The 25,831-nt window shown below is 46.1% G+C and overlaps 1 protein-coding gene across 6 annotated transcripts in view; it reads left to right on the top strand.

Moving 5' to 3' along the window:
- TOPBP1 (DNA topoisomerase II binding protein 1) overlaps positions 1 to 25,831 on the top strand; it is a 252,201-nt gene that overhangs the window by 36,645 nt on the left and 189,725 nt on the right. For all 6 annotated transcript variants that reach the window (XR_015055948.1, XM_085872708.1, XM_085872711.1 and 3 more), the window contains exons 7-8: positions 6,778 to 6,971; positions 25,651 to 25,830. Coding sequence is in view for 5 of the 6 variants with exons in the window: in XM_085872708.1 (XP_085728834.1) it covers positions 6,778 to 6,971; positions 25,651 to 25,830 (374 nt within the window). In the remaining variant the exon portion in view is untranslated. The remainder of the gene's footprint in view (positions 1 to 6,777; positions 6,972 to 25,650; position 25,831) is intronic.

Here is a 25,831-nt window from a genome sequence, read left to right as displayed (position 1 = left end):
ACATTGAGTAATGTTGTGACGGATGCCATCGTGGAAGAAGTAGGCACATCGTGGTTTACAATCAAGGTGGATGGGACGAGGGACCCCACTGAATGTGAGAACATATCAATCATCATTCGCTTTGTATCGGCATCAAATGAAGCAACAGAGCGTCTACTCACATTAGCTACAGCCGACGCTGGAGATGCAAAAACATTGACAGACCTAATAATTGCAGAGCTGACAAAAACAGGACTTGACACATCAAAAATATTAAGTCAGGTGTACGACGGGGCTTCGGTAATGGCTGGTAAGCACGATGGGGTGCAAAAGCTGTTGCAAGAGATATTGGAAAGAGAAATCCCCTATGTGCACTGCTTAAATCACCAACTCCATCTGGTAGTTATCCATGCCCTGGCAGCAGAGAAAGCTGTCACTGATTTCCTCGAGGTTTGTTATTTCCTGTACAAATTCTTCAGAAAGCCCACTGTTGCTGCACAGTATAAAGGTGAGCAGTTAAAACGACTTCTTGATCAAAAGGTGGACGGGACATTTAGCCACCGTGTCTGTGATCATAGGATCTTTTAAGGATATCACATCCTTACTGTCGGAGATTGATGCAGAGCGCGCCTACGGTGCAGAGATGAGGATGGAGGCTATTGTGCTTTTGCGGGAAGTCTCTGGGCCTGCCTTCATGTTCATTGCTATCTTTGTACAAAAACTGCTGATGTTGTTAAATGGCCCTAACAGACGCTTGCAGGCAGAGGACATGGACTTGCTAACGGGGTTGGAACTGGTGGCGAGTGCTACAGAATGCGTGAAGAAACTCTGCTCTGAGGATGAGTTCACTGATCTGTGGAACAAGGCCAACGATGCTCGCACTTCTACACCTGCACCACCAAAACGGAGACCCACAATGCATAAGAACTTAGAACAGTTTGTAGTTTTGTAGACTACAGGACAAAACAACGACAATGACAAGACGGAACTGCAGAGGGTTTTTTTACAGCGCAATTGACACTGCTTGGAGAGATCGCTCAGCGCTTCAGTGAGCGCAACACACAACTCGCCTGTTCACTTGTTGCCTCGAATCCTGAAAATGGCACGTTTTTGGATCCCCACTTGCTCCAGCACATCATGACATTAACAAAGTCAACCATCAATGAAACAGAGTGTGTGGTTGCAGAGCAGTTTATTCGCTCACAGACAGAAAAGCAGCCAAACGAGAGATGGACAACACAAAAACTCCTCTCAACATACCACAAAACGCTGGAAGCCAAGTGTAGTGACTGCTATGAGACTTGGACGAACATTTGGTGTGTCCACTGCCATGTGTGAAAACTCATTCTCAACATTGAGGAATGTCTTCACTGACCATCGACGGTCCATGCGCCATGCACGTAAGGCACAACTGGTACAGCTGGCCTTCGAGAGAGACCTCACACGTAAATGCCTGAATGAATGGAAGGAGAAGGTCCTCACAAGATTCCACACCGAGACACGTCGCCTGCAGCTCTTCTGACAGCGAGTACAGCGGTATAAAAACGATACGAGGAGTTCAGATTGTGTGTGTGACTGCTGGTGATGAGTGTGTGGTTGTGGTTGCAGTGTGGTTGTGGTCAGCACCCGCCGTGGTCGGCTGCTTTGTACTTCTGATGTTTAAGTTAAATGTTGTGTTTGGTGCTTTGTGCATAACCTTCCCTCTGTGTAATTGACTGCTTTAAATGCGGACCTTGTGGTATCTTCTGGCTGGTCGTATTTGCTGTTGGTAGTTTAACGTGATGATCGCAGGTCATAGCCCACTGTATCTTATTTCAAAGTGCACTGATTCTGGTGCCAACCTCCCCCGTTTAGTCATTGTATCTCTGGTATATTAATTTTCTTATGCCAATTCTTCACAACACCTTGTATAAGTTCACCTGAATTGGTGCTAATTGTCTAATCATTGAATATCTGCATTGTGAATGTGCCAGTTTGTTGCGGCTCTTCTGCATTCGAATAATTTTAGGCCAAAAACATCGGAACATATTAAATCTAGCTGAGATCAATTTGGTTAATATGCGACGGCAACCTCAGTATAGATGTCAATGCTGCATGAATACAATCATATACCGGGTTATCAAAAATATTAAATATAATAATTGTGCCCCCCCCATCCAGTTCATATGCCCCCCTTAATACTGAGCCCTGGCTACGGGCCTGCTGGAAACTATAATTATTTAGTTTTTAAAGTGATTCTTCACCAGAGAGGTCAGGTATGGGAGCATGCGACAGAGCAGCACGTCGCTGTCTACTTTCCACCGGTACTCCAGGGGCCTCCGTCTGGCCATCCCCCAGGCAGATGCCAATCTCCTTGAGATGCCGATCGACCTGCTGCAACCACGAGGCACATGTTCAGCCCATTGGCCTCCTCCACTCACGAGACTCCCTCGCTGAGAGAATCTGGTGAGCAGGATCAGCGTCAGGAAAATGAGCCACATGTCTGTACAGCCGCAGCTGACGCTCACGGACTATGCAGGTAACAAATCTCATTTGAGTCTCTCTCAGTAACCGCTCGTTGGACACAGAGTCCGACCAGCAATAGCCAAGGATTCTCCGAAGAGACCTGGTACCAAAGGAATTGAGTCTCCATCTCAGATCCTTGGTCAGAGTCCAAGTCTCACATCCATAGAGCAAGACTGGAAGCCCCAAGGACCTGAAGACTTGGACTTTCGTCCTTCCGCACAGGTACCGGCAGCGCCACACCGCATTATCCAGTGAATCCATGACTCCCCAGGCTCAACCCAGGCATCTGTTCACCTCTGACTCACAGCCAGCAGCGACAGGAATATCGCTGCCAAGGTAAGTGAATCTCTCCATGACCTCAACATCCTCACTACAAACAGGCACAGACAGGACAGCAGCATCCAAGATGTCATTGTGTCATTGAAAGCCTGGATCTTATTTTTGACCCAGGAAACCCGTAATACCAGCGGCTCCGACTCCTCATTCAGCACCTCGAGGGCCTCCAAAAGGATATCTAAAGTCTCCGCAAAGATGACTGCATCATCTGCAAAATCAAGGTCAGATCTTGACATTCCCAAACGATGCACCGCAGCTTGATCTCTCTGACATCCTCCCTATAATCCAGTCCGTACAAGTGATGAAAAGTGTGGGGGCCAGTACACACCCCTGACAAACTCCAGTAACAAATGGAAATAAGTCAGAGATGGTGCCACCACATCTCACAGCACTCTCAGTACCATAGTAGAGTTCAGACATCAGATCGATCAGTTTTGGTAGCACCCCATGAAGGCCAAGAATCCACCAGAGGACATCCCGATTCACTGAATCGAACACTTTACAGAGATCAACATGAGCTGCAAGCAGCCCCTGCCGAAACTCTCGTCTGCATTCGGTGAGAACCCGAAGAGCAAGGATATGGTCAATCGTTGACCTCTTTGGTGTAAAGCCTGACTGCTCTGGACGCTGGTGCTCAAGCAGATGGTGGCGAACCCTATCAAGAATTATCCGAGCAAAGATCTTGCCCGGCACTAAGAGCAGCATCGCCCCTCGGTAGTTGTTGCAGTCTTGGCGATCACCCTTCCCTTTCCAGAGAGGGACAACAAGGCCCCTCTTCCAGTCAGTTGGGATGATGCCTGTGTTCCAGGCAGAGCACAGAACTCAATGCAATGACACGAGTGCAGCATTTCCACCAGTCTTGAGAAGTTCAGCATGGATGCCACAGATCCCTGGAGCTTTACCCATTTCAACCGGTTCACCGCAGCCTGTGTTTCCACAAGCGAAGGTGGACCGCAGTTGATTGAAGGGTCAGCACCAGGAATTGCAACACCCCTGACGTCCAACTCGACAGCAAGTGGATCAGCCTGGTACAACCGCTCAAAGTAACTGGCCCAGCCGGCCTTCACTTCAGACTCCTCTGTCGAGAGCCTACTACCCTCTACTTGAACTGCAGTACACCGAGGGATGGGCTTGGCTGAACGCAATGCGCGAATTCCCCTGTAAGCAGGATGAGGATCACTTGACCATAGGTGATGCTCTAGCCCCTCACAGATTCCTTGCACATAGGCTTCCTTGTCCACCCATAGCGCACGTACAGTTTTATGCCTCAGCTCCCTGAACAGCTCAGCTCTGCCATTCAGCCTGGCCCTGTGACTCTGGTCAATGGTATCCAGTGTCCCTTGAGAGAAAAAATTCTTCTTTGCCATACGATGAGTTCCAAGGCATCCACCGGCAACATCAAGGCGGTGTTCTGGAAGGCACTCCACAACTCTTCAGGACCTCCCAAAGCACCCAGACCCCCCCAAATCTCCACTCAGCTTGTTCGCAAACTCCTCAGCTACCCTCTCATCCTTGAGCTTGCCAACATACAGCCTCGGCTGGGATGGTATCATTCTCCTGCATTTAAGGTGCAATTTCAGAGGTCTGACAACAAGCCGGTGATCAGTATTGAGGAATTGAGCACTCCAGTGGACCCTGCAGTTCTGGATCTTCCTCCAGCGACCATCAACGAGGACATAGTCAATCTCCTTTGCCACACCGCCAGCGTTGGAATACCAAGTCCAGCGATGAGCTTGTGGGCGCTGAGACCATGAACCGGCCACCCTAAATCCATGACTTCTTGCATAGTCAAGGAAATTAGTGCTATTCAGGTTCACAGTTCCAGACCCATGGGGTCCAACACATGTCTCATAACCATCCCTTTCAGTTGCAGTCGATGCATTGAAATCCGCCAAGACTAGAAGTGTATCTCGTCTGAGGCACTGAACAACCACAGACTCGAGTGTGGCGTAGAATGTATCCTTCACAGTGAGATCACTCACCTCAGTCGGAGTGTAAACAGAGACCAGGGAAATGACACCTAAGGAGTGATGAATCCTTAGTCTCATAATACTGTTGAGGGCCGGGGTTCTGGTGGCGAGAACGACCACTATGTGGGGAAAGTTACGTCGATTCCCACTGGACTCTACGGAATTGTTGGCCGTCCCTCTCGGTTAACTCCGTGAGGTGGCGGGTCGCTGAACCGATCGTGGACACCAATACATCCACCGCGTAGCGTAGGGTCTTTTTGTCTCGAACCAATTTACCTAATTAACTACGCGGTGTCGTCTACCGAGAACCACGCCCTCGGCACATCTTGCTCGAACCGGGTCACTCTACTGACTGCGGTAGAGTTCCAACGACCAACTACCAACTCCGGTTCGGGTGCTGTCGAGCGGAACTGCCAAACCCTAACTCATCAAGGGGAAGATCCAACGTTGAAAAGGAACGTTTGTTGAAGCACAAAGGAACGGCGGACTGGACGTTTTTTTTCCCTGTATGGTGTGGCCAGTGAGACGAGGGTTGCAAATGCTGGAAGGTACCGTGGTTGGTTGTTGGATGATCGTTTGAGGATTTGTTGGATGGTCGTTTGATGTAATAACTTACCTAAAAGGACATCGCAACACACACCTTTGATTCTCCCACGAGACAAAAGGAAGGGACCTGTCTCACATGTACTTAACGGAATAACTGACTTTTGGGACATCTATATGTTTGAATGCATATGGTTTCCAGATCCGTAACTAACAATACGCTCGTTGACCGGTGTTACCTCAATTTTCATTGGAGTCTGCTTATTGGACACAGCTACAGCAACTTCTTGGGCATGGTAACCATCAGAGCGAGCAGACCAATGGTAGGTGTAACCACTCACCATGATCTCACCGCAATCCGATCTCCGAACCTCAGAGAGAGAGCTGCAATACCGATGTCCAAACGCTTGAGCTCAGATGATAACAGAGACAGGTGATAATCCTCTCTTAGGGATAGGACATTCCAGGCACCCACCCGAAGGGACCGACTCAGGTTAACCCAAGGAGACCGCCGTCTGGTGGACGACACCTCAGCACCACTCCGACACACTCGCGCAATCTGACCCGGGAATGTTACCCCATGGTTTCCCTCTTATCATCAAAGATAGGGGGTCCCAAAGGCTTTGCCCAATCCTGTCATCCGGTGATCTGCCCTTCGAAGGGAAACTGCACAGGAGGGTTTTCCCACGGAGTGGGTTTTCAGATTTCTTTGCGTTTTTGTGTTTTGCGGAATGAAGGGTTTTTACGGTGGCCGGAGTGCAAATCCTGCTACCAACCTCCTAATAAGAAGTAACCCAACTGCAAGAGGACGTCCACATACACAGTTGGGCACTAGATATGGATGGCTGCTCACTCACAAGGAGCTCCTCCGCCCTTTGACAGGTTTTGTTTTTCATCCTGCTGGGTGTCCATATCTAAACACCCTCCTCACCAAAAAACCTGGTGGGGGAGACGGTTTAGTCACCGACAACCCGACCATGGAACACGTTAGTACAGGTTTACATGATACCTGTAGCAAGTCACAGATCTAATCTGGCCTGACCTGACACAATCTGGCTTGACCTGACACCAGAGAAATAGGGCCAAAAACGATATAGTATTGTATGGAATGATATTTCAAAAATGTATTGGTCCGATATGTTCTCGTGGATCAGGCATTACGTGGCGGAGGTATGTGCTCCGCTGAGTGCCCTTCTAGTTAACCATGCATTAAGTTTTTGTTGATTGTAAAATTGACCTTTTTCTCAAGGTTGTGCTTTTCAAAAGATTTGATTGCTGATTGGCTGATTCACTAACATGATATTTATCACAACATGTCATGTTTGCTGCATTGTTCCTTATACCATCATCTTCTCTTGCACTGACTGCAGTATGCTTTATTCTAAGGTTTTGTCTTCTCTCTTTCTCTCTCTCTCTCCCTCCTCACTTTCTTATGATGGTGTAGGGTGGTATGTAGCATCGATGACTCATTGGCACAATATGCATGCCCTCCGCTAAATGGCTGCGTGGTGTGTGTTACGGGACTTTCGAGCGAAGAACGAAGTCAAGTGCGCAACATTGCCATGGATAATGGAGGAATTTACTCAGGGGAGCTCAAGATGAACGAGTGCACCCACCTCATTGCACATGCAGCAAAAGGTGGATGTTATATTTCATTGAGATTGAATAGTAAATTCTTCACGACTTGTGTTCGGCAATGTGTGGTTACGCCATCTTTTTACTGTGTGGTTTTAGTCACTTAAATCCAAGGTGCAAGACAAAATTACCCAGAGGAGATGGTTTAACAAGTTCATCTTTAATTCCACCAGAAAGTTTATGGGAAAAGAAATCTCACCTCCTTTATGATTTTGAGACTTGAACTTGCTTCATCGCAATCTTCAAAGCCCAAAGTTTCTCAATTTTGAAGTCGTATTATGTACTGTCGTATCAGACAGTTCTGTTAACACAGACCATCCGTGCCAAGGGTCGAGGACCCCCGCGAATAACCGAAACTGTGTTTAAATTATTACACGGTGTTCCGTTGATATTGCGCTAGCTATGTTTCCCCCAAGGGTCACCAAAATGAAGCTGTACGTGTCGGTGTTCATGCAGGAAGGCATGAAAACAGGAAAACGTTCCGTATAATGGAAAAGGGGTTTATTTACAAAGTATCCAGAGAGTACAGTACTGTTTCGTTTTTTTCAATATTTATCATCCCATTTTAATTTTTCCTTAAAGGGGAACCCAAACGCTCAGACCACCTTGATGCTAATCTATCCCTTGATACCCTACAAAATAATGTGATGTCTTTTTCTGATTTCCAATTTATAAAGTAGGTAAGTTTGCGATTAAAAGTCAAAATCTTATTCTTCACGCTTCATCGTGACATCACCCCTGGAAGTCGACCACCAGATTTGTATAGTCTCCGGGTTGCATCGCGGTACGATTTAATTCAAACTGCAAATAATTTTCAATTTTCCACAAATTTGCCGAGTCGATGTGTCCTTGGTTGCAGTAAAACAAATCAAGATGGTTTCATAATACACCAATGACCGGAAGATCCAAGGTTTGCCAGAAATTGGATGAGGTTTGTCCGAAGTACCCGAGTGTAAATCGGACCGACAAAATGTTCGGTTTTGTGCTTGGAACATTTTACAGAGCACTGTTGTGAAACAACAGAGATGGCTTTATCTTATGGTTATCTGCCACGATTGAGAGAGGATGCCATCCCCATGATTAAGCAGAACCAGCAGCCATCACTTCAAACTGTAACACTATCCCCGACAGAGCGACCAGCACATTACATGGGCGATTTGAGCGGTGAATCAAACACCTGTGTTGGCCTGCCCGGCGATCAATCTCATCACCAATTTCTTCAAATCAAATGAACCACCAGCTATTTATAATCGAGAGAAAGTGCAGTCGTGGCTAAAAAATATTGGCTCCCTTGCCCTTTTTTTCAAATAACTCACAATTTTCTCTAAAAATAAGTTGAAATTGACAAAAGTATTTGGTCTCCACAATTCTTTATTTCACTGTTAATAATACAGAACCTTTGCTTTTTTTTATTCAGAACTTAATATATCCTTTTAAATCAGGAAATAAAAAGAAATGGCATTGACAAAATAATTCACACCCTCAACTTAATATTTGGTAACAGACTTTGGACAAAATAACTGCAGTCAAGCACTTCCTATAGCCATGAATGAGCTTCCTCCACCTCTCTACTGGTAGTTTGGCCCACTCCTATTGTACAAACTGCTCCAGTTCTCCCAGATTTGAAGGGTGCCTTCTTCCAACTGTTGTTTTCAGATCTCCTCACAGGTGTTCAATGGGATTTATATCTGGGCTCATTGCTGGCCACTTCAGAACAGTCCAGCGTTTTGTTATGAGCCATTCATGGGTGCTTTTTGAAGTGTTTGGGGTCATTGTCCTGCTACAAGGCCCATGACCTTCGACGGAGACCCAGCTTTCTGACACTGGGTTGAACATTGCGCTTCAAAATGCCTTGGTCTTCTCCTGATTTCACGATGCCATGCACACACATTCAAGGCACCCAGTGCCAGAGGCAGCACAGCAACCCCAAAATATCACTGAACCTCCTCTATGTTTGACTAGGGAAGGTGTTCTTTTCTTTGAAGGCTTCATTTTCATTTCTGTAAACATCGAGATGATGAGCTTTACCAAAAAGCTCTAATTTGGTCTCATCTGTCCACAGGACATTCTCCCAGAAGAATTTTGGGTTTTTTTCAGGTGTGTTTTGGAAAACTCCAGTCTGGCTTTCTTATTTCTCCCTCTCTCAGTAGTGGGGTCCTCCTGGGTCTCCTACCAAAGAACCCCCTTTCACTGAGTTGGTGATGGATGGTGTGAGTTGAAATTGTCGTACCTTGTGTCTGAAGGTCAGCTTCAATCTGTTTGGCAGTTGTTCAAGGTGCTTTCTCTCCACCATTCGAACAATCCTTCACTGCAATCTTCGATCAGGTTTTCTTTTGCGGCCACACCAGGGAGGTTGGCTGCAGTACCATTGGCCTGAAACTTCCTGGTGACATCGCGTACCACCAGCTATTTATAGTCGACACAGGAACATACGGTGGACACAGGAACATCAAGGTCTCTGGAGATGGTCTTGTAGCCTTGAGATTGTCCATGCTTGGCTACAATATTGTATCTGACATCCTCAGACAATTCTCTAGTTTTCTTTGTTTTCTCCATGCTCATTGTGGTACACACAGTGACACAAAACAACAGAATGACTTCTTTTCTCCATTCAAACTGGTTGAAATGAGTGATTTTTATAATGTAAGCACCTGCGACTCACCACAGGTGAGTTCAATTCCATAGTAAAAGAGAATCACCTGCTTGAAATCTAATTATTTTTTACAACTTGGGGCTAAAAGTTGCTAATAATATTGTCTAGGCCATTTTTGGATTTTTGTGTGGAATAAGCTGAGATTTAGTGATTTTTTTTTCAGCTTTTGTTCTGCTGCAAACCAAAGAAATACATATGTGGATACCAAAAGTTTTTTTTAATTTCAACAATTTTCTCGAAGAAATGGTGCATTATTTGAAAAAAGTGCAAGGATGCCAATATTTTTGGCCACAACAGGATGTATGTATCATGTACTTCTCCAAGAGCATTTGACCGAGGAAGCTAAAACTTTCAGGGTCCTCCACCCCCTCCCCTCACGACTACCCCAACCCAGCACCACTTCCCCCTCCACAATCCCCCATCAACCATCATCTCTACAATACCCACCACCATCCAACACCCCACCTCCACAATCCGCATCAACCATTACCCTAACAATATCTACCAACCCCCCTCACCCCCCTCCCCACCTTCACCATCCCCCCACAATCTCTCATCAACCATCACCCGAACAATACCCACCACCACCATATACCCCACCTCCTCCCCAGCACCACCCCCTACACATCCCCCTACAATCGCCACAACCCTCACGATCACCTGAACTATATCCACAACCACCCCACACCCCTTCTCCACAATCCTCCCCCACAATCATCCATCACCCTTGCAATACCCACCGTCACCACACATTCCCCCTTATACCCCCAACACCACTCCCCCCCCCACCACTGGGGCGGGACATCGACACAGCATGACTTGTACACGGCATGGACACGACGGCGTGACATGTACACGGCACGGACATGACGGCGTGACATGTACACGGCACGAACACGACGGCGTGACATGTGCACGGCACGGACACAACGGCGTGACATGTACACGGCACGGACACGACGGCGTGACATGTACACGGCACGGACACGACGGCGTGACATTACACGGCACGGACACGACGGCGTGACATGTACACAGCACGGACACGACGGCGTGACATGGACACGACTGCGTGACATGTACATGGCACGGACACGACGGCGTGACATGTACATGGCACGGACACGACGGCGTGACATCAGCACGGCACGGACACGACGGCGTGACATCAGCACGGCACGGACACGACGGCGTGACATCAGCACGGCACGGACACGACGGCGTGACATCAGCACGGCACGGACACGACGGCGTGACATCAGCACGGCACGGACACGACGGCGTGACATCAGCACGGCACGGACACGACGGCGTGACATCAGCACGGCACGGACACGACGGCGTGACATCAGCACGGCACGGACACGACGGCGTGACATCAGCACGGCACGGACACGACGGCGTGACATCAGCACTGCACGGACACGACGGCGTGACATCAGCACGGCACGGACACGACGGCGTGACATCAGCACGGCACGGACACCGGCATGGTAGTGGGGCATCAACGCGGCATGACGCAGCACAAACACGATACGGACATCATGGTGGACACGGCATGTTTATCGATACAGCACGGACACGCAATGTGGCACGACTCAGCACAAACACAATGCGGACACAACGGTGGGACATCGACACGACACAGCACGGACACGACATGGCACAACCACAGACACAAATGTCGTCCCGGAAGAGTATGAAACAGGACAATGCCGTAACATACAGGACACCTGGTGCAGCCTGCGACGGTGGGACAAAGCATTTGTCGCCAATTTTGTCGGTGGTGTCAGCTGTTGGACAATGATGGCTATTTCTGCTGGAGTACTATAACTGATTTATGAATTTATACAAAGTCCCTTGTAAACGGAACAACAAAACCTAACAATCTGTAGTGAATATGTGACCGGCGTTTTCATCTTCACTTACACTTCCATTGTTGCCATCCTTGTCTGAATCGCTCGCACAAGGCTCAAAATGATACAGCTCCCTCGTTCGTTCCATAAAAAGCACTTCCATCACTAATTAATCTCCGCCATCTTCGAAGATGGATGGAGGTTACTGTTTTCACCCCTTTCTGTTTGTTTGTTTGTTTGTTTGTTTGTTTGGTTGTGAACAGTATTACGGAAAAAACTCCTCAACGGATTTCGACGAAACTTGGTGGGGTGTTAGGTATGGTCCAGTGATCATTAAATTGCCATCAAATTTTGGACTTGGTCCCCCCCCCCCCAAAAAAAAATTGTTAGAGAAAAAAAATTATTTTTTTTTGCATTTCGACATGTTTTAAGTGATTTCCAACCCCCCCCCAAAATTTTTTTTACCCCCCCCCCCAAAAAATAGAGAAACTTTTGTTTTGCATTTCTACATGTTTTAAGTGATTTCCAACCCCCCAAAAAAAATTGTTACCCCCCAAAAAGTTAGAGAATTTTTTTAACATTTCTACATGTTTTAAGTGATTTCCAATCCCCCCCCCAAAAAAAATTGTTACCCCCCACAAAAAAATAGAATTTTTTGCATTTCTACATGTTTTAAGTGATTTCTGACCCCCTCAAAAAATTGTTACCCCCCCCCCAAAAAAAGTGTTATAAAAAAAAATTTTTTTTTTTGCATTTCCACATATTTTAAGTGATTTCCAACCCCCCCCCCCCCCAAAAAATTGTTTGAGAAAAAAATTTTATTTGCATTTTTACATGTTTTAAGTGATTTCCAACCCCCCCCCCAAAAAAAATTGTTGGAGAAAAAAAAAATTTTAAACTTTTTTTTTCAACAAAATTGCGATTTTTTTTTTGATTTTTTTTTTTTTTTTTTTTTTGCATTTTTACATGTTTTTAGTGATTTCCAACCCCCCCCCCCCCCAAAAAAAAATGTTGGAGAAAACAACTATAACTCAGCACTGTTGACATCATATTTAATGAATAAGAGAAAAGGTTCACTTGAGTGACCCAGCAGTATTGGCGGCAGAGGTTTTGCACTCTCCTGAGTGCTCCCCCTCTAGTTTTGTCTGCAATAGTTTCTTCAAAATCTCACTGATCAGTCTCAACCTACTGAGAACCTTCAGAGTTGCTGATTATTGTGGAATCAGTATCTGAATCTGAGCTTGAAATACACTGATCCAATTGGTGGCTTACATAGAGAAGCAAAGTGGGTTCCAGGTGTGATGCCACTGGGGAAAATTGAAAATTGACACTCTTGGAGTTTGTTTTAGACACTTTGTGATTGGCAAAAATATTTTAAAATTTCCCCTTCAAATTAGTCCATGATTAATGATTTTCAATGTTTTTCAGAAAATGTTTTGTTGTGTTTGAGTTCCCTTTAGAAAAGAAATATTGGTCAGACAGAATGAGGCAGAACACGACACAGCTCTGACAGAAGGATTTTGAATTTTTGAATGTACACGGCACGGACACGACGGCGTGACGTGTACACGGCACGGACACGACGGCGTGACGTGTACACGGCACGGACACGACGGCGTGACGTGTACACGGCACGGACACGACGGCGTGACGTGTACACGGCACGGACACGACGGCGTGACGTGTACACGGCACGGACACGACGGCGTGACGTGTACACGGCACGGACACGACGGCGTGACATGTACACGGCACGGACACGACGGCGTGTCATGTACACGGCACGGACACGACGGCGTGACATGTACACGGCACGGACACGACGGCGTGACATGTAGGACATGTAGACTCCCCACACTTAACAGAGGTAGGACGCTGCTGGCATTGGTTAGTGAACACTAAGAATAACACAATGTCTTTGGACAAATATTAAGTGAGGTCTTGCTGGCACCTTGGCCAAATTCAAAAATTATTACCCAAACTGACATGGGGAATTGCATCATCTTTACAACTGCAATCCCTGGAAAATGGTACATTCCTGTGGGCTGAGTGCGTAACTGACTCCCGGTCCTTAATGTTTGTAAATGGGAATTGAGAGAAAGGTGGTGGGGAGGAGAAAGTGACAAATGCCACAAATAACAAGGCAAGCTGATTGGTTATTTTCGATGCAAAATCCTGGCTCATGAGAGAGCGAGGACCTACCTGACAGATCATAAAAGGCAATGTAATGCCAGTGGGGCTGCATTTGGCTATAACGATCAATGGAATGAACAAATTATATCAGAGGAGAAACAGAGGACGGCATGATGCAATAAGCTGTAAATATGAAGGTTGGATTTGGTCGGGTTAATGGTGGTAGAAAAGACTGCCAGCAAGGATGAAGGCGAGGAGATGGCCGATGACGCATGAGAAGGTAATGCACTACCTGCTTCAAGCCATGTAGGAAAGAGGGGGATTGAACAGCTTCAAGATGGTGGATCTAGAAACAGGAGAAAAGAGAAACAAAATGTGTGCAGCGCTGTGCACAGATACCCTGAAGGTTATATTGTCAAGGCTTTTCTGAAGATATTATCCAACTGCCCTCCAACAATGTGGCGGTATGCATCTGAGGTATCATCTGTTGTCAAAATTTTGTGTTCCACCAATCACACATGCATATTCCAGTCGTCGGACACATCTCAGTTGCATGCTTCGAATCCGGCGAGTCGTGTCAAAGCGATCGTAGAGGTCAGTTTATTCAACGGTTCCAAGTCTGATCGTCGCCTTTGACCTGTTACTGTACTCGTGGAACCGCAGAGCCTGCCAAACCCTATGCCGATAGGTGATCACGTGATTGATCTGATCTGGGCTGAGCGAGCCTGCGTCACTTGAGGCGATCTTGTTCAGTAGTACGGAGACCACGACCAATCAACCCTGAACTGGATTTACTAGAACCACCAAATGAAGCCACCAGGACAATCAGAATTCACCTGAGACCAAGTGTATTTGAAAACAATAATGACATGGCCGGGAACAGAAGGAGTAATCACAAAAAACAGTCACACTGACATACAATTTCAAACACAATGTCAGGTCAGGTATGGGAGCATGTGCCAGAACAGCGCGTCGCTGCGTCCACTTTCCGCCGGTACTCCAGGGGCCCCCGTCTGGCCATCCCCCAGGCAGATGCCAGTCCCATCCCCATCTCCTTGAGATGATGGTCAACCTGCTGCAACCATGAGGCACGTGGTCGGCCCACTGGCCTCCTCCACTCATGAGACTCCCTCGCTGAGAGAATCTGGTGAGCAGGATCAGCGTCAGGAAAACGAGCCACATGTCCATACAGCCGCAACTGACGCTCACAGACTATGCAGGTGACAAATCTCATACGAGTCTCTCTCAGCAACCGCTCGTTGGACACAAAATCCGACCAGCGATAGCCAAGGATTCTTCGGACCTGGTGCCAAAGGAATTAAGTCTCTGTCTCAGATCCTTGGTCAGAGTCCAAGTCTCGCACGCATAGAGCAAGACTGGAAGTACCAAGGACCTGAAGACTCGGACTTTTGTCCGCCCGCACAGGTACCGGCAGCGCCACACCCCATGATCCAGTGAATCCATGACTCCCCAGGCCCGACCCAGACGTCTATTGACCTCTGACTCGCAGCCAGCAGAGACATGAATATCACTGCCAAGGTAAGTGAATCTCTCCACGACCTCAACATCCTCACCACAAACAGACACAGACAGGACAGCAGCATCCAAGATGTCACTGAAAGTCTGGATCTTCGTTTTGACCCAAGAAACCCGTAATCCCAACGGCTCCGACTCCTCATTCAGCACGTCGAGAGCCCCCAAGAGGATGTCTAAAGTCTCCGCAAAGATGACTGCATCATCTGCAAAATCAAGGTCCGAGATCTTGACATTGCCAAACGATGCACCGCAACTTGATCTCTCCAACATCCTCCCTAAAATCCAGTCCATACAAGTGCTGAAAAGTGTCGGGGCAAGTACACATCCCTGACGAACTCCAGTAACAACTGGAAATAAGTCAGAGATGGTACCACCACACTTCACAGCACTCTCAGTACCAGAGTAGACTGCAGACATCAGATCGATCAGTTTTGGTGGCACCCCACGAAGACCAAGAATCCTCCAGAGGACATCCCGATTCGCTGAATCGAACGCTTTACAGAGATCAACATAGGCTGCAAGCAGCCCCTGCCGAAACTCTCGTCTGCATTCGGTGAGGACACGAAGTGCAAGGATATGGTCAATCGTTGACCTCTTTGGTGTAAAGCCTGACTGCTCTGGACGCTGGTGCTCAAGCAGATGGTGGCGAACCCTATCAAGAATTATCCGAGCAAAGACCTTGCCCGGCACTGAGAGCAGCGTCACCCCTCGGTAGTTGTTGCAGTCTTGGCGATCACCCTTCCCTTTCCAGAGAGGGACAACAAGGCCCCTCTTCCAGTCAGTTGGGATGATGCCTGTGTTCCAGGCAGAGCACAAAACTGCATGCAACGACACGAGTGCAGCATTTCCACCAGCCTTGAGAAGTTCAGCATGGATGCCACAGATCCCTGGAGCTTTGCCCCGTTTCAACTGGTTCACCGCAGCCCGTGTTTCCACAAGCGAAGGTGGACCACAGTTGATTCGAGGGTCAACAACAGGGATTGCAACACCTTTGACGTCCAACTCGACAGCTGGGGGATCAGCCTGGTACAACCGCTCAAAGTAACCGGCCCAGCGGGCCTTCACTTCAGACTCCTCTGTCAAGAGCCCACCACTTTCCGCTCGAACTACAGTGCTCCGAAGGATGGGCTTGGATGAACGTAATGCGCGAATTCCCCTGTAAACGGGACGAGAATCACTTGTCCGCAGGTGATGCTCTACCCCCTCACAGATTCCTCGCACATAGGCCTCCTTGTCCACCCTCAGTGCACGTACAGTTTTACGCCTCAGCTCCCTGAACAGCTCAGCTCTGCCATTCAGCCTGGCCCTGCGACTCTGGTCAATGGTATCCAGTGTCCCTTGAGAGACAAAATTCTTCTTTGCCCTGCGGTGAGCTCCAAGGCATCCACCGGCAACATCAAGGACGGTGGTCTTGAAGGCGCTCCACAACTCTTCAGGACCCCCCAAAGCACCCAGACCCCCCAAGTGTCCACTCAGCCTGTTCGCAAACTCCTCAGTTACTCTCTCATCCCTGAGCTTGGCAACATCCAGCCTACCCTGGGATGGTACCATTCTCCAGGATTTAAGGTGCAGCTTTGGAGTTGCTACAACAAGCCTGTGGTCAGTATTGAGGAACTGAGCACTCCGGTAGACCCTGCAGTTCTGGATCATCCTCCAACGACCGTCAATGAGGACATGGTCAATCTCCTTTGCCACACCGCCAGCGTTGGAATACCAAGTCCAGCGATGAGCTTGTGGGCGCTGAAACCATGAACCAGCCACCCTAAGTCCATGACTTCTTGCAAAGTCAAGGAACTTAGTGCTATTCTGGTTCATAGTTCCTGACCCATGGGGAACAACACACACCTCATAACCATCCCTATCAGTTACAGTCGATGCATTGAAATCCCCCAAGACTAGAAGTGTATCTCGTCTGGGGCACTGATCAACCACAGACTCGAGTGTGGCGAAGAATGCATCCTTCACGGTGAGATCACTCGCCTCAGTCGGAGCATAAACAGAGACCAGGGAAATGACACCTAAGGAGTGACGAATCCTTAATCTCATAATACGCTCGTTGACCGGTGTTACCTCAATTATCATTGGGGTCAGCTTATTGGACACAGCTGCAGCAACTCCTTGGGTATGGTAACCATCAGAGCGACCAGACAAATAGTAGGTGTAACCAGCCACCATTATCTCGCCGCAATCCGGTCTCCGAACCTCAGGGAGAGCTGCAATCCCGATGTCCAAACGCTTGAGCTCAGATGATAACAGAGACAGGTGATAATCCTCTCTTAGGGATAGGACATTCCAGGCACCCACCCGAAGGGACCGCCTCAGGTTAACCCAAGGAGACCGCCGTCTGGTGGACGACACCTCAGCACCACTCCGACACACTCTCCCGCAATCTGACCCAGGGATGTTACCCCATGGTTTCCCTCCTATCATCAAAGATTGGGGGTCCCGAAGGCTTTGCCCCAATCCCGTCATCCGGTGAGCTGCCCTGCGAAGGGAAGCTGCGCAGGTGGTACTCCCACGGAGTGGGTTTTCAGATTTTTTTTGCGTTTTTGCGTTTTGCGGAATGAAGGGTTTTACGGTGGCCGGAGTGCAAATCCTGCCACCAACCTCCTAATAAGAAGTAACCCAACTGCAGGAGGACGTCCGCAGACACAGTTGGGCACTAGATATGGATGGCCGTTGGCTCACAAGGAGCTCCTCCGCCCTTTGACACAATGTGTGTTTGTGTATTTCTTTGTGTGATGTCGGTCCCCCTTCAAAAGGACGACTTAAGAAGAGTTTTAAAAGGCCAATCTTTTAACACGACTGTGTGTTCACTTCGGTCTATATTTTTTCAGGATTAAAAAAAAAAAAAACTTGGAAAAACATTTTCCATTTAAAAGTGCAGGTAATTACGTCTCTTCTTTTGGAAATGTAGATTGTGACTTGCAATGTGGACTGCCTCATTGGCGGTATACAGAAGCGTTTATAAAGTAAGAATAAATACAAGGCGCAGGGAAATGAAATTCGCTGCACGTGATGTGTAACGCGCACAGAGTAAAACGAGTGTTCATTTACATACGTGTGATGTTTATTAAATAAAGAAGATGTAATGAAACGGAAGACCGAGAAGGAACCCGAAGAAGTAAAGAGCAAAGATGGAGTCATCAGGAGGAACCTGGATAGGATTCAGCTTTCAGCCGCTACTCCACAACCCTCAAACCCGCAGCCAAGTGAGCCTCACATAAAAATTTCTGCAATAATTAACTTCTCCTTTGAGAGATAGATAAAGAAAGAAATGAAAACAGAGTAAAAGCGATGAAAGAGAAGAAAAAGCAAGAATTAGAATGAATGAAGAGAACTGGAAAAAAAATGTGAAAGGAACAAAGATGTCATGAAGGACTCAGATATATTTCAGCAGTTTCTCCCCTGGCTCAAATACAGCAACATGTACAAGCACACTTGACACTAACTTAGCCCAGGCTTCAAACTTTTGCACGCTCACACAACTGCACCGTTCAGGAAACTGTTCCAACCCGTCATTTTTGATGGGCTTTAGACTTGTCAAATAATAAAACCCCTTACCCTCTAACCGATATGTGACCACAAACCAACGAATGAATGGGAACCTTAATTATTTAAGCCTTCTCTGAGCCCATCATACACTCCACAGGAGATGGACAGAGAGAATCACAATCTGACACATACCATGTGGTGTCCGGCAGTTGGAAATGCGGTCGTCAAAAGTGGCGCACTTTTGTGAAGAGCCAGACGTGAAGTGTGGCATGGGAGGCGTGGCGGGCTGGATTGGGGGCGTGGCGTCACGTCGCAGCTCTGCAGATTTACCAAAGCCTCTCCAATCTCGATACTGGAATTTTCCTAAGCATTTGCATCGTTGTTCTGACGCCACGCACCTTTCTCTCCTCAGCCACATACATCATACGTGATGTGCCGCGCCCCACCTTTCTCTTTCACAATTGGCTGAGGGGGGCAGTTTACGGACGCAAGGACCACCCCCTGCTGCTAGTGATGGCATGCCTTGGAGGGACTTGGGGCCGCAATATCTTTTCCCACCAAGATCGTGCCACAATGCTAAAAAGAACATTCAAGACTGAGAAGAGGGTAGAAATGTCAAATAAGGGGTCAATTGGGTTGAGAATTTGAGACACACAATAAGGGAGGGGAGACGTGTCGACATTATGGCGATGCATATCTAATATCACATTTAATTACTTTTATGCTTATTCTAAATGCTCATTAAGGAAATAACTACACTATATTAAGCATTTATTACCCCCTCGGAGGCATTTCCACAACACTATCCACATCTTCCTCCTTCAGACTCTCCGAGTCTGCTCTTGAAAGAGGGGGTACTCCCGAGAATGACCCATTTATCATACAGGACAACATCCCACCCTTGTCTGAAAATTCCCCATCTACAACAAAATTCACAAAGTGTCCATTCCTAGTCTAATACATCGCTCCGCTCAGGCAACTCATGTACTCACTAAGCGAGAAATTTATAAAGCACTAAATATGGATGCAATTTAAACGAATAGGTGGTTAGGAAAAGGGTGGATGTACCAGGAGGGTATATCTTCTTCTTTCTCCGAAGAGTCTGTTGAAGTCTATGAAGTCTCTGGCCCCTCCTACCCGGTATCAAACCCCTCCCCCAACATTGTCTATTAGGGTTCTGGGTCCTGTCATGACAAGTATCCTCGGTGACCACAGGGCCTTCTCAGCACTCATTCCTCCCTTAGGCCTAATCAATGTCCACAACAGATGTTCTTCAGTCTGGAGGGTCCACAAAAAGTGCACAAAGGAGCACATGGCCACTCGCAGTGTGCGTCTTCAGCCCATATGGCCCAACACAGGAAAACAAATGGCCCTTATGGCCCTTGTGGCCCAACAAGTGAGAAACTTGGCCTATTTGTTGAAACAGTAGGGTCTTCCGGATTTATGGGCCATAAACAAGTAAAACAGCAGGTGAGCAACAGGCCCGCAGGTGGCATTGCTCACGGCAAAAATGGCACAGCAGATGGCAATGTTGACAAGCAAACTGACCAGGTGAGTTGAACGGCCGGTGTGGCCGGCAGATGGAAGGAGCAGGCAGCAGTTGATGTTGTCGGTGGTGGCAGGAGTGTGGAGTAACAGCAGGTAGGGTGTCTGATTTCAGCCCTAACTTAATTTATTCTGAATGTCTCATCCATAGCTCCTTTCCCGCTACACACTTTTAAGCTAAGCTATTCCTCCCGGATCCACAATTTCCACCATTGAAACTAAATTATCTCCCGGGAGGAAGATCAAGGCACATACAGTGACAATGAAAACAATGAGGTCGCATGGCCTTTCATGGCTCTCCAGCGGATTAGCGTAATTGGGGGAGGTGGGGTGCCTGCCCATACACAAACGATTTTGGTCACAATGGGTCCACTCAAAGTCCAATTACCCCACTCTTGTTACTCAGTGGCTGCAGACATCAAAGTGGTATGATGGGGGAGCATCCTTACTCTGACCTAACATTTCACAAAGCACATGTTCATTTCACTTTAACCCCCCTCAATATAATGCTTCTCATTAACCAATTTACCCACCGCTAAGCATGATTCAAAATGCTGCATTCCATGCTCTCAAGAAAGGGAATAAGATGAAACGGCTAAAATATGCACAATAACACAAATTTAACTCTGGAACAATGGTCAAAGGTACTTTGGACAGATGTCAAATTTTCAGTAACAGTATTTATATCTAATAAAAGACAGTATGTGAGATGACAAAAAACTTGAACTTGTCGTCTTGCTTGAAGCAAACAAGCATGGAGGAGGTTTAATTCAATTTTTGGGGTGCATATCCTCAAGTGTTGCAAAATTGCTAAAAATTGATGTTGTATTGATTGCAGTTAGACACAAACAAATTTAATCTGCTATTTCATGGAAACAGCAGGTGTTCCTAATGTTTTGTACACTGATGGATGGCCTTGCAGATAAGTAAGGAAGTCTCAGTTTCAATTGACACATTATACATACAGTGAAAACTCTCAATCTCAAATCCAAGTTCCTTGGGACCAAACAGTATTCGGATTACAGAATTTTTCGAATTTTGGAATGTGAAACTTTATTGATTTAATTTTTTTTGGGGATATGAAGTCATTGCTCATGGAAGAGCTGTAACACTGAATGGACCAAGATGCAACATAATAAAAGGAAAAGTAGAGAGAGGGGGAAATGCCAACAGCAAAAAGGGAATACGAGGTGTGTTCAAAAAGTATCCAACCTTAATTTTTCGTGCGTAAACAAATGAAGCTGGGGATGTGCGGTTTGGTGCACGTATGTAGGCGATCCTAATCCGTATGCGTGAATATTTTCCCGCCTGCAGAAGCTGTCGGTCGCCGACAAACCGCCGATGAGTGAGGAAGTGTAAGTGAGCGCCGTCGGATTTTCGTTTTTGACAAAATGACGGAAAAACTTGAACAACGCTACTGCATCAAATTTTGTGTAAAGCTTGGCGATTCCCAATTGGAAACGATCCGCAAGATTCAACAAGCCTTCGGGAACGAAGCAATGGGCACCACACATATAAAAGAGTGGTACAACCGCTTCAAAGATGGCCGCACATCAGTGGAAAGTGAAGCACGTTCTGGTAGGCCCTCAACATCCCGAAATGAGATCGTCATTGACCAAGTGAGGACCCTACTGATGCAGGATCGTCGAATCACGATCAGAGAACTTGCAGACGAGGCGGGCGTCATCATTGGATCCGTTCATTCCATTGTGACTGAGGATTTGGGCTTAAAGATAATCTCAGCGAAGTTCGTGCCAAAGCTGCTAACGATCGAGCAGAAGCAACTCCGTTTGTAGATCGCACAGGACATGCTGGAGACTGTGAACAGCGATCACAACTTCTTCAACACAGTGATCACTGGCGATGAGACCACAGTGATCCGTCATTTTGTCAAAAACGAAAATCCGATGGTGCTCACTTACACTTCCTCACTCATCGGCGGTCTGTCGACGACTGACAGCTTCTGCAGGCGGGAAAATATTCACGCATACGGATTAGGATCGCCTACATACGTGCACCAAACCACGCCTCCCTAGCTTCATATGTTTACGCACGAAAAATTAAGGTTGGATACTTTTTGAACACACCTCGTACGGTTGAGAAGAGGGTTGAAGGACAAAATAAAGGGAGAGTTGGACAAATAAGGAATATGGGGAGGAATGAGGGGTAGGGAGAGAAGAGAAGAGAAGAGGACACATCAGCTTTGTGAAGAGGTTGAACTGCCACTTAGTTTGTTTACAATGCCATGTTGCCCTCTTAAACATTTCCTGAAGATAATTTATTTCATAAAGGTCGATTTCTCCTTCATTCATTTCTCGTTGGTAAGGTATACACGACCGGTCAAAAGTTTTAGAACACATCCATTTTTCCAGTTTTTACTGAAATTTAAGCAGTTCAAGTCCAGTGAATAACCTGAAATGGTACAAAGCTAAGTATTGAAGTGCCAGTGGTTAAAAAAAAGTTTAGGTTACCAAAAACTGAAAAATAATGCAAATTTCAGAGTTGTGAAAAAGGGCCCTTTTGAGGGAACAAGTAATGGGTTCGCAACTGCAGCTGTTCTGCAGCAATGGAAGTAAATTGAGTTTTGAAAGTTGATGCAAACAATTCTGACAGGTGTCCCAACTTTTGTTGATCAGTTACAAACCCTTTGTCTGCATAAAGCAGTGTTGGAACAGAGGGTGTTGCTATACCTTCTGAAGCATTATTTGGACAATATTGCACTGCAGGAAGTAGTATATTGCTATCATAATGGTGAGAAAAAGACAATTAACAAAGGAAGACAGACATACCATTATAACCCTTAAAAGTGTTGGTCTTTCCATTGGAAAAATTGCAAAGAAGCCAAGGTGTCAGTGAGTACAGTTTGCTACACCATCAAAAGGCACTTGGAAACTGGATGAAACTCTGACAGGAAGAGGTCTGGCAGACCCAAAGCCACAACATACTCAGAAGACAAGTTCCTGCGAGTCAACAGCTTGCATGATAGGTGGCTCAGAGGACAGCAGCTTCAAGCACAGCTTAACACTGGTCGAAGTAAAAAAGTCTCAGTTTCAATTGCGAAGAGAAGACTTCGAGCTGCAGGTTTGACAGGTCAAGTGGCAGTAAGAAAGCCATTGCTAAGATGGCAAAATAAGGAAAAGAGGCTTGCCTGGGCCATGAAGCACTGCCAGTGGACTACTGTAAACTGGAAGAAGGTCTTCTGGACCGATGAATCAAAATTTGAAGTCTTCGGTTCATCACGCATGGTTTTAGTATGCCATCGAGTAGGAGAAAGGATGGTTCCTCAGTGTGTGACACCAACTGTCAAACATGGAGGATGAAGCGTGATGATCTGGGGCTCTTTTGCTGGATCCAGAATCAGCAACTTGCACAGAGTGACTGGCACCCTGAACCAAAAGGGCCACTGCAGCATTTTGCAGCGCCATGCAATACCCTCTGGTCTATGCACCTAGTTGGTCAGGTGTTCATCCTACAGCAAGATAACGACCCAAAACGTACTTCCAGGCTGTGTCAGAACTACCTTAGAAGAAAAGAACAAGATGGTAGGCTTCAAATCATGGAATGGCCAGCACAGTCTCCAGACTTGAACCCCATCAAGCTGGTTTGGGATGAACTGGACAGAAGGTGAAAGCAAAGCAACCTTCAAGTGCAACACATTTGTGGGAACTTCTGCAACAGTGTTGGGAAGAACTTTCCGAACAATATTTGATTTCCATTGTGGAAAGAATGCCACGAGTATGTTCGGCTGGTATATCTGCAAAAGTTGGCTACTTTGATGAGTCAAAAATTTAGATTAAATTTTGTTCAAGAAAACGATTTCATGATTTCTTTTTTATCTGCAATTGTTTATTTGTTCTTTGCTTTAATTTCAGAGTACATTGAAACATTAAACTGCTTAAATTTTAGTAAAAACTTGAAAAATGGGGGTGTTACAAAACTTTTGACCGGTTGTGTATATTAATTTTATCTTGTTGAGAGAGAACCTTCATCCTCTGCAAAAAGCTTAGAAACCATTCTCCAAGTCTTATTCCCTTATCAATGGTCATCTTCTGCTTTTTTTTTCTTCACTGTCACTTTCACTGACGTTATTGTTTTCTTCATTGGGGTTAATAACCATGTCAACAATCTCCTTCATCCATCACCTGGCAGACCACAGGTGCTTCACTGTCACAATTCATCCACTCCACAATGCCATCTTCAAGTAGATCCTTGGCCACTTTATTGTTGATTTCTGCTTTGCATAACATATCAATTCTGCTGCGTCAACATTCTCACTTGAAAGTTTAAAACCTTCAAAGTCTTCAGGTTGCTCAGTGTCATCGAACGTGGTAAGTGGCCACAAGTTATGCCATGCATTTTTTAATGTTGGTTGTGTCACCGAGTCCCATTCACGTGCAACTGCGCAAATGCAGATCTTGATGGTGAACTCCTTGAATGTGGCCATCACACCAGCAGATGAATTGGTATTAAGCAAATGACACAATTTTTTTTTTTTTAAGTTCGAATTTTGTGTGGATCTTGGGATATTTTGGAATTTTGGATTTCAGAGCTTTCACTGTATATGAGTAATACTTGTAACTTAAAAAAACCAAAATACCTTCTTGTGGTCAGCCCAGGAGGGTGTCAGCTCTCATTTGTTGAATTTCTCGATATGCACTAATTTTGCTTCTTAATGTAATGTCCCAAGGGGCTGTCTTTAATTTTTCTTGTTCAACTTTTTTGAAATGTACATTTTTCTTTTCTTACTTTGGATCCTTCAAATGTAAAAGCTCTAACATGAGCCTTGATAATGGAGAAAAAGACTGGTGTTTTATTCAAATTAAATAGGATCTCTTTATATTTCTAGTTTTATATTGAACTAGCAGATAACCCGGTTCTACCGGGCTGTTGTGGTTGGTGAATTGTTTAAGTGTTAAGACTGCTTACTTGTCCCAGTGAGGTAAATCGACAAAAAGGTAATTATACATTGGATGGAATTGACAATTGTTTGTGATTATATTGTTTTTATTTTACTTCTGGTAGTTATGCGAACCAGTGACTCTGAGCTTATACACCGCCTGTGTGGGCGATCGAGACGTGCGCAACTTCGGCACAAAAATGCTCATAACTCTAAATTGCGTGAATATCAATATTTTCTTGACCTCCACATGCACTGACAGAACTAAGAGCTCTTAAGTGAGGTATCATTCAGTATTATATGTGCTGTGGTTATGTGGTTTACTCTGTTCAGACACAATCGTGAAACTTGTATTTATATAGGTATTTTGATGTATGTAGATGGCCAATAATTTTATTATGAATACTGAAGGTGTTATGTTGAAAATGTATTGGCCATACATACATGTAACCTTACAATAAACTTTGATTGTCGAAATTGGTACTTTTCAAAGAGTTCAAAAAGAGTATCTTGGTTTTCATTAACATTTTGAGGTACGATGCTTGTATTCTGTTTTGACATTTGCAGGTACGAAGTACGAGTTTGCAAACAAGTGGAACATAGCATGTGTAACCATACGATGGCTTCATGACAGTGTTGAACGTGGGGCCTGTCAAGATGAAACTCTTTATCGTATCGAAGCTGAACAGCCAGGACTTTCATCAGGGCCCAACACATCCACACCACAGGGAAATGACATCATAAGTGG

This window comes from Eptatretus burgeri, chromosome 3 (genome assembly GCF_056783735.1).
Source record: "Eptatretus burgeri isolate ZD-2024b chromosome 3, Ebu_testis_v1, whole genome shotgun sequence".
Lineage (NCBI taxonomy): Eukaryota > Metazoa > Chordata > Myxini > Myxiniformes > Myxinidae > Eptatretus > Eptatretus burgeri.
This window is presented reverse-complemented; position numbering and strand designations above follow the sequence as displayed.